Source organism: Papaver somniferum, chromosome 3 (genome assembly GCF_003573695.1).
Source record: "Papaver somniferum cultivar HN1 chromosome 3, ASM357369v1, whole genome shotgun sequence".
NCBI classification, from domain to species: Eukaryota; Viridiplantae; Streptophyta; class Magnoliopsida; order Ranunculales; family Papaveraceae; genus Papaver; species Papaver somniferum.
Window position 1 is genome coordinate 121,411,167 of NC_039360.1, and position 10,516 is coordinate 121,421,682.

General features: G+C 35.9%; 1 protein-coding gene across 1 annotated transcript; it reads right to left on the minus strand.

The window, feature by feature from the left end:
- Positions 1–200: 200 nt before the first annotated feature.
- Positions 201–5,260, minus strand: LOC113357199. The gene is made up of 2 exons (XM_026600528.1): positions 4,865–5,260; positions 201–622 (listed from the first exon to the last, which is right to left on the minus strand). Exons 1-2 carry the CDS (start codon positions 5,153–5,155, stop codon positions 587–589), a joined length of 327 nt encoding a protein of 108 aa, XP_026456313.1. The 5' UTR covers positions 5,156–5,260; the 3' UTR covers positions 201–586.
- Positions 5,261–10,516: the final 5,256 nt, after the last annotated feature.

Genomic DNA, 10,516 nt, shown 5'->3' on the forward strand with positions numbered 1-10,516 from the left:
CAGAAGAACTGGAAGCCTAGGTTAATGGAGAATCGACTCTAGTTTGCAACTAGGACACACGAGAGTGTCGGTATTAGGTTTCCCAGATGCTAGAGTTCCTCCTCATATAGTCTTTCAAATCAGGGTTGCTTATAATCAAAGCTAAGATAGCTTAGTAACAAAGCAATTAATATCTACCATTAGATGAACTCCTGATTTGATATTCAAGCTAAGTTTGTTTTTTTTTTGCTAAGAAAACAATTTCACTAAAAAAATGAATTACATTTGCCCTGAGAGGAAATTTGGTTTAATTCCAAACCATTCCCCATTGATCCTAGAGGTTCTACAGTATTTGGCTGCAATATCGCCAAGTGTGTAAAACTTCTATTTAAGAATTCAAATCAGATAGAACTAAAAGGAATCCAAATACGACTTACAATCATCTAGAATATAGTTGTTAAACCAACTTAATTGGTTATTATTTTAATTCAAACAATCTAAAACTACTTTGCATCACTTATAACGCAGATGTCGACCTTTACTTGCGCCTTTGCCCAGAGTACGACTTTTAAGATAGCAAGACTTTCGGCTTCTTCAGCGTTTCTTGTTAGGCCTGAGATGGTCTTGCACCCGAGGAAGTTCCCTGCAACATCGTTCATGATCAATCCAATACTAGAAAGATTAATATCTTTATCAAAAGAAGCATCACAAAATACAATAGTACATTCATCAGATAAATTGCTGACGACAACACTATAATCCATGCCAACAGGTTGCACAGGAGCAGCTTCAGTCAGTGTAACAACACTATTGAGATAATGGGAGGTGTCATTTACTAATTTGAGTGCTATTCTAGCAGTAGTATGATGATTAAGAGATTTATCCTCAAAAACGAAGGAACACCTATCTCTCCAAATGCACCAAGCTATAATAAAGACATCCACAACTTTATCTTTCAGTGATGAGGTAGAAAGCCACTTAGAAACCCAATCAATCATAGATATATTCAAATTAGCATCATAAGCAATCTGGTCGTTATGGGGAGTAAGAGACCACACTTCCTTAGCAAATGGGCAATGTAAGATGATGTGTTCAGCAGTCTCAAGAGTGTCAGAATTACACATACTACGGAATTTTTCACGACCATTGCTGAACTTAAAGACATTAGTTTTAGAAGGTAAGATACCCTCATGACACTTCGAAATAAATAATTGAACCTTTGGGAGAATTTTCAGTTTCCAAAGGGATTTATATGTAGGGTTAATTTAGCTGGGATTTTGAATATACTGAAATTGACCGGATATGACCTTGTAAGCTGATTTCACTGAAAACTGCCCATTCTTAATATAAGGCCAGATAAGCCTATCATGTCCTGTAAGAGGAATTCTAGTATTAAGGATAGATTGAGCATTAGGTTGTGTGAAATATGCATTAACTAGATCAGGATTCCAGCTCTTAGTATCCCTATCAATGAATTCAGACACACGGAAATTGGGATTAGGAGCAGACACATACAAAGGTTCAACCGGGTTTGGAATCCAATTGTCCCTGAAAGCAAGTATATCAAGACTATTTCTCACTTCCCAAAAACAGTTTTTAGCAATAAAGTCAAGACCAGAGCATATGCTCTTCCAAACCCAAGTAGAGTCTTGTTTTTTGTTATAAAGAAAAGGTCTACCATGTCTGAAATATTTACATCTAAGAATAATTGTGCACAAATTTCTAGGGGAATGGAGAAGTTTCCAAGCAGTTTCACTCAAAAGAGATAAATTCACATGCTTAAGATTTTTAAAACCGAGACCACCTTGCAATTTATGAGAGCACACTTTGTTCCAATTGATAGGATAAAGACCACCAGGTCGTGTCTTACCCCACCAAAAATCCCTTTGGGATCTTTCCATTTGTTGGAGGATACCATCTGGGATTCTAAAAGTGTTCATGTGATAAATAGGAGAAGCCTTTAACACATGTTGGACCAAAACAGATCTACTTGATTGATTAAAATGCTTACCTTTCCACTTCGCTACCCTTTTGTCGAAGTGATCATTCAAGTGATTGAATGAATCTCTATGGGATTTAGTAATGGAAAGAGGAATACCTAAATATCTTTCATTTAGGTCAGTCTTCTTGACATTAAGAGATCTAATCAAGGAAACAGCCAAGTCAGGATGAACATTTTTACTAAAAAAACAGCCAGACTTTTGGAAATTTATAACTTGACCGGAACAAAGACTAAAATCACGAATAAGACCCATGAGAGTATCATCTTCATTGTGAGAAGCTTTAACAAAAATGAGGCAGTCATCCGCAAAAAGCAGATGACTAATACTAGGAGAATCCTTAATGACTTTTAAACCATGTATAAGTTGGGAATTTTCTGCATGGATCAGATACCTAGAAAATACTTCCATACATAAAATAAAAAGGTAAGGGGACAAAGGGTCCCCTTGTCTCAAGCCCCTAGTCGGTCTATATGCTCTACATGGTGAACCATTAAGCGAAATAGATATACTAGTAGTACTTATACATTGGAAAATTAAACTACACCAATCCTCATAAAAACCATAGGACTTAAGAACATCCAAGAGAAAAGACCATTCCATCCTGTCAAAGGCCTTAAACATATCAACTTTAAGGCCCATGACACCCCAGTTACCCTTTTTCCTTTTCATGGTGTGTACCAGCTCATGAGCAATGATAACGTTGTCCTGGATATGCCTTTGAGGGACATAAGCAGACTGGAAAGGACTAATTATTTTGCTCAAAAGAGGTTTCATTCTGTTTACTATAATCTTACAGATTATTTTGTAATTAGAGTTACATAAGGAAATCGGTCTGAAATCGGCAGGGGTAGAGGAGTTATTAGTCTTTGGAATTAAAGAAAGAAAAGTGTGATTCATTTCTTTTAATAAATGTTTGGAATCAAAAAAACTCTGAACTCTTTTCCAAACATCCATGACAAGAAGATCAATATTTTCTTTATAAAATCCGGGAGGGAAACCATCGTGCCCTGGAGCAGTCCAGGGAGTCATTTGGTTAATAATGTCTCTTATCTCTTGCTCGGTAATTGGTCTTAGTAAGACATTGTTATCAGCTTCAGAGATACATGGGCTAATACAATTAAGAATCTCATAATTTCTGAAAGGATTAGTAGTAGTTCCTATAGAACTAAAGTGATTGACCAATAGATTCTCAAGATTAGCTCTATCATTGATCCATTGGCCATTATCCATCTTGAGAGCACTAATGTGGTTATAATGCTTTCTTCTGTTGACAGAATTATGGTAGTAACTAGTATTCCTGTCAAAAGAAGTGTAAAACTCTTGTCTTGATTTTTGGGCATAAAATTCTTCTTGAACTTTTTGCCAATGATCTAAATCAAGTTTAGCTTGTTTGATGAGTTCTAAGTTCTGAGTGGTATAGGGAAGACTATTCAGATTTTGAAGCTCACCATTTAGAGTTTTAACTTTTTGGTCAATATTGCCAAAGTAATGGATATTCCAATTTTTGATATCACGTTTAACGAGTCTCAATCTATTTGTAAGCTGAAAAGGAGGAGAACCTCTAACAAATTTAGAGTAAGCATTTTTAATAACTTCTCTAACCGAAGGATCACTACCCCAGCATTTGAAGTATCTATATGGCTTACTACTCTGAGTAGACATGGGTGAAGTCTCCAGGATAATAGGAATATGGTCACTGCCTATGGTATCAATATGGATTACTTTAGATAGCCCATAGTGTTGCAGCCAAAGACCATTTCCTAATGCCCTATCAATTCTAGCGCAAATAAGACTATTTCCACTTTGCCTATTGTTCCAAATATATTGAGTGCCACCTAAATCAGAGAGATCAGCATTATCAATTACTTGTTGGATAATAGGAAACTCAGAAGTGGTGGGGTTAGAAAAAGTGTATCTCTCACGGGCGTGCATAATAATATTGAGATCACCTATTATAACCCCAGGAAGATTAGCTGTTGATCCAATTTCCCCAATGAAATTCCATTGTTGTACTCTCTCATCATGGTATACGGAACCATAAAAGAAAGTAGCAATGAATTCGGGCTTGCTGGGGTCATCTCTAATAATCACATTGATCATTTTATCAATGTTTTGGACAATCTGACAATCAAATCCATATTTCCAAAGGAGAGCAATGCCCCCAGCAAGACCAATAGAAGGAAAAACCCAACAATTTGGAAAATTAAATCTTTTTAAATAGCCAAATATTTCTTCAGAGTTGTTTTTAGTTTCACATAGGAATATCATTTCAGGGTTTTGAGACCTGATCAAATTCCATAAGGAAGTTCTAGTTGACGGGTTTCCGAAGCCCTGACAATTCCACGGTATATTCTCATATTGAGAGTGGTATAAAAGTAACTAGATCTGCCTATCGGTAAGACCAAGCAAACTCTGATAATGCACAGAAGCAAGGAGTAAAAAAAAGACGACAGGTACAAAAAAAAAAGTAAGACCTTAACAAGACAACCCAAATTTCCTATTATCCCTATGCATACAGTAAGACTAATAAAACAATGTGCAACCGAGACAAAAAACAAATCTAGAGATACAACCAAATCAATCAAATGGAACTCAACAGTGCAATTTAATTGATTTGACTTATACAACACCAAGTAACACAAGACAATATCAACCAAAACTGAGGTGGGGGTAATAATCACATAATCACAATTGAACAACTTCTTAATAGCTGTGAACGGATTAGACCAAAGAAAATTATAGATGACTATTATATGATTTTGATGGCAGTTTCCAGGGACTAGGGATTGCAAGCAATAAATCAGAGGTAGAGAGTATGTGCTAAAATAAGAAAAATTAGGGTTTGTAAAATTAGGGAAAATAAAATCAAGGATGATAAATACCTTTTTAGCAGCCCCCGTGATATTAATCAGAGTAAGGTTGTCTTCAACTGCAGTTTCCTCTTCAAGTTCCTCCATTTCCACACCATCCATGGGTTCAATTAGGTTGCCAGAATTTGTTTCAAAAAAATTATGAGTCATCGTAGTAGCAGCAATATCCAGATTTGTTTGATTAGACCGATTGGTTGAAGAATTGAGGAGAGTTGGGATCGATTGCTTAGGGGAAATGCTGTTTAGAGGGGGTACAGTAGCACAACGAGACCTCTTTTTGTTTCTTTCCTCGAAATTATCCATGTCTTCACTAATGTTATCAACAGATAAGGATATATTTCCATTAATATCACCCTTTCTGGGGATAGGGGCACTAGGGTCAGTATCTCCATTTGTGTTTACAGCACTAGCGTTTTCTTCAGGGGCAGCCACGACTACGAACTCCTCTTCTTGTTCCAAACTTCATACTCTTCATCTGACATCGAGTCAAGTTGTAACTGACGTGCAGTTTGTTCACAATTATCATCAGAATGATCAACAACCCAACATTGATCACATACATTATAGGGTTGCTATTCCCAGTGATACTTAATCCAAGCTTCGCCTCCAGATGATGTTTTTAGCCAGGCACCTCTCTTAAGTGGGGATGTTAATTGCATTCTGATCCTAGCCTTCACCATTCTTCCAATCCTAGGATGTGCATTAGGAGGGTCTATTTCAATTCTTTCTCCCCTAAGTATTGAATGATCTCATCCACCATAGACACATTTAGATGTTCTAACTGAAGGTTTCGGAACTTAACAGTCCAATTTTGATGGAGAAATTTGATATCTTCCAAAGGAATCCTTGGATTGTAGATCTCCACGGCAAGCAAGTAACCTTTTACAGTCCATGGGGTCTTTTGATGATATCCTCTTGTTCTTCGGTGGTAGTGAACTTGAAGACGAAAAGATTACGACCCATAACTTTCGTTTCCCTGTTTCTGAATTTCTTCCAAATTGCATTAATCTCATCTAATACTTCTCTGACTTCCAAAACCTCCGTACAGACGATCTTACCAAGCACACTGTTGGACCACTCATCGGCAACACTGTTAATAACTTTGATCAGATCCTAGAGTTCTTCGTTGGGGTCTAACAATCCCAATATTTGTATTTTGCATTTGTGATGTGATGCTAGAAATTTGAAGTTGAGGGTTAGTCGCCATAATAGAACGCTGAGAATTGCATAGGTAGAGATGAATGATAATGAATATAGCTTTGGGTTTTTTGTTATGAGAAGGAAACCAAATGAATGGGTTATTTATATTAGAAATAACGTCGGTGGTGTAGGTACCTAAATTAACTTGCAGGGAGATATTTTCTGATCAAAAATAGGGAAATGAATTATGTTATGGATGTTTTTTAGGATGACTTTGTGGGTGAACGACAGTATTCATAAATGAAAGTTTTTAGTAGCTAAAGTTACGTCAATAATTATTGACGCTAAAGTAACGCTTAGGATTGCAGGAACGGCTGTAACTGATTGACTGCTGTCGGGATATTGGACTTTCCATATTCTGAAACTTTGAAGGGATTGCTGAATATTGGTGATTAAGTTTGAATGATGATGAGGAATTTCCAGCAGGATCATGACCAAACTTGAAAGAGGCAACTTTAAGCAACCTATATGGAACCATCATGGAGGTGACGGAGAGCACAACTGCTGAGGGTCGCACAACTGCTGTAGGATACACCACTGCTAGCATGATTCAGAAACGCGAGTTGCAGAAACACCACAACTGGAATGAACACCACTGCTAATACTTACAACTTATTAATAAACATGGATGTTGTAACAAAATGATTAGTTATCCATAAGAAAAGAAGAAATAAAATGGATTAGTTTAAAAGAGAACTTAAGAGATAAAGAAAAGAAATCTAAGACAAGGAATAGAATAGTCGCAATACATAATATCCGCTATCGCTACTAATTTTTCCCTACATAACCATCAACAAATTGATTACTAAAACAGGGCTAGTCAAGAAGTTTCAAAAAAGATCGAGCAAAGAAATCTAAAACCTAACAAAACAAATTGATCATATTCTCCCTAAAATATGCAAAGTATATTATGTCTCTTTTGATACACACAAATGAAATATTCCCATATTTAGATATGGATGAACCTTACCTAAACGTGTATAACAAGTTGGCTCAATAACAGTTAACTGAAGTTAGCCATTTGCAATTTTAGCTTAGATATATTCATCTAACCCTTTTAGACCAAATCTAATAATCAATCAATCATGATAGATAATCAAATGAATCTAAATGTGTTTTAAGAGAGTTGTTCAAATGTTCACTATCTCATAGAAATATCCATGAAGCATTTGAAACATATTCGGGTTGGTTTGTAAGTGTACAAAGTACTTATACAAGAACCAATTCATGAACATAATGCCACGGTTTGCAAACCAAGTTCGCATACCTTAACACATTAAGCATCCAGGGACTTTATTCGCAAACAGAGTTCACAAACGAACCTGAGTTCATGAGTATGGACAATAGTTAGCATACATAGTATGTGACCAAGTTGTCATACTTATTGATTTTAGAACCTAACCACTGAGTTCGCAAACCGAGTTCGTGAACTACCGTTCCAGACCTTGCCTAGTCTTGCCGTTTGCAAACCACAGTTCCGGACCTATCATAGATAAACTCGTTCGCAAACATACTTCGCAAAAAACAGTTCCAGACCTGAACTAGCACTTCACAGTTTGATAGGATTTCGGAAAACCCTATATGTAATAACCGCAATCGCACGACATCTACAATGTAGACAACGACAAATATAAGTCGAACCACAGGGAGCGGTGGAAAATAATGTAACCAATATTCCTAATTAACTAACCAGAGATGATATTTGGATTTTTAGAATTGAAAATGAAATCATAAAAATTAAACTAAACTAATAAAATGAATCCAATGGAAAATTCGGTAACTAGGGTTTCATGGTATCCACTACTATCTCTATTTAATTACTGAAATGAAACATAATTATGAATATATGTTTAGTGTTCGTTATATCGACATTACCTATTATATGTAATAGAGTCGCAAGTATCATTGGGACACCCTAAGCATGGCATATTAAAAGACTAAACTCAAGCATTCACCATCAAATTGGGTTAGCGATAAAGTTATACGAAACTAAATTCAAGTTGACAACTATTATTTTGATTTTCTAAGTATTATCCATCAAAGAAATTAACCAAGCATGGATCATCAAATAATAAGACAAACATATTTGTAAAACTATCAATTACGCACTTAGGTTTTTAAAACCGGTGAAACAACAACTCATTTTTCAATAAATCAATAAACAATATTCCAAAATAATTTATACAAATCATAATGGTCTATTGTTATATCATTCAATTTAAACTAGCCTAATACCCCATGTAGTTTCAACCATAAAAACTCTGGTTACAAGGATTTAGCTAGACATGTTTATGGTTCTCTTAAAACCCATCAAAAATGATAATAAAGGAGGAAAGATTAAACCAATATCGTCTTCTTCGTCTCTTGTTCTTGTGCTCTAAAAATGGTCATCACGGCAGTACTCTTCTTCCTTCTCCAAGTTGCGGCTCCTCTAGCCTCAGTCATCGGCCTCAACAACCCAGTCCAGCCTCCTCCAAAAAATCCCATTTCGGCCTCAAATGTGAAGATTATCACCTTGTCCACTACTGGCACCCTAAGTCACACACTTAATTATCCAACTGCTCATGTTAACTTTTATTAGCATTTCACCACCAATTAGGCTTTGCTTGCGCTATAGTACCAAAACCAATCTTTTGGTTTGGGAATTTTCTGATTAACTTGCTCTCATGAGCTCTTTAACCCACTCTTATGGATTGTCTGTGAACTAAGCGGGTGCAGCTACTTGATAGTTCCCATCATTGTCAGTAGCTAACTCTTATTGTTTTAGATGCCACGACTATAATATTGGTGCTTTCAATCGCAAACGCTATTTTATCTTCCAATTTAACCATTTATTCTCCGGTGATCGGATTATCCTTATAATTCCTACAAATTACTCAAAGCAGTATTATTAGCGAAATAACGAGACCTAGATAATGTAGTTATGAGTGTAAATGCGTCGTACTTGCGTGCTTATCAAAATGCCCCATACTTGCATTTTGCTCGTCCTCGGGCAAAACAAAAACTATATCCGCTCAACAGCCGGATAAGAAAGAGATGTCTGCTATACAGCGAGATAGATCCACTAAACAATGGTGAAGAGATGTATACTAAGAAGCGAGACATATCCACTAAACAGTGGTATAGAGATGTCTGCTAAAGATCGAGACAGATAATCAGAAAGACCCACTCAACAGCTTGTCATATCGTGCTAAAAAATAATTTAAACCCGCTCAACAACTGGTCATAACATGCATTTAAAAAAAAATAACATAAGCGAAAACCTTAACCACTCCCCCACACTTAAACATTACATTTTCCTCAATGTAATTGAGTCATCCAACGTAGAAATTAAGATGAGAAACTTATAATATGTAAAAATAAACAAATAAAAATAAAGTAATAAAATAAAATAAAATAGATATACCTACTGGAATATACAAACAAGACTCTCCATATATCAACAACCTAAATTGTTAGAGCATAGCTCGGTTGAACCCACCTAGCGTTGGTATGTCAAGTTTGGTTGTCATATTTTAGTGTGTCAAAACTCATCTAAGAGTCGCTTGATTATGTACTAGAGATAACTTCATTTAGGTTAAACTAAAAAGTTTAAGAATGTTGAGATACACAAGCATTACTTGAAGACCTAAAGAACGTGAAGAAGTAACGAGCTACAACGACAACATCATCTTTCCTCTTGAGGTTAGTAATATTGACTTGAACTGTTTCATTGCTAACGTATCTTTCAAGTTGTGCTATATTGAAAACATAACCGTGAAGCTGTGTATTGGATATATTACTCTAGTAGTAAGACATGATCACATGATCATAGTATTAGAGAATTATACTACGAAGTATAACACTTATCTTTTGAACTTCGTAGATATGACATCGATATAATCTTATGAATGCTGTTATGATTGTGTGAATGTGTAATGGTGAAGATTTCATCCTAGGAAACAATGTTTTACATTTATTTAAAGGAAGTACATTCATGAACTTGTTTTATGAATCGAAAGGGAAATTGTTAGGCTTATTGGTACGGCTATTCATTGCAAATAGTTGCATTACCAATATGTGTGAGACGGTAGAACCGATTGTAACTTTGTTATGTATTTTGGTACAACTAATCACAATGCCTGACTTATGGTTTGGTATGACTAGTTTTGATTAATTAGTGTAACTGGTCCTGGTAATTGGTGTAACCGATCCTAGTGACTGGTGTAACCGATCACAAGCAATACCATGAGTACATGGTAACCGGTCCCAGTAACTGATGTAACCGATCCTGGTAACTGATGTAACCGTTCCTGGTAACTTGTGTGACCGATCACAAGTGTTTCCATATTAGTATATACCGATCCTAGTGATTGGTAGAACCGATAGAACCCATGGATGGGAATTGATATTTGATCAATCACATAGTAGTCTTGGAATACAGGTGAACCAATTATAAACTTGTTTGGAAGTGTGGTATAACCG

What these genes read in the sequence shown, in the direction of transcription:
- LOC113357199 (XM_026600528.1), bottom strand. Translation starts at nt 5,155, where the DNA reads ATGGATAATTTCGAGGAAAGAAACAAAAAGAGGTCTCGTTGTGCTACT. An exon ending in TCACGGGGGCTGCTAAAAAG is followed by an intron (nt 623 to 4,864) that starts GTATTTATCATC and finishes ACGATGTTGCAG; the next exon opens with GGAACTTCCTCGGGTGCAAG.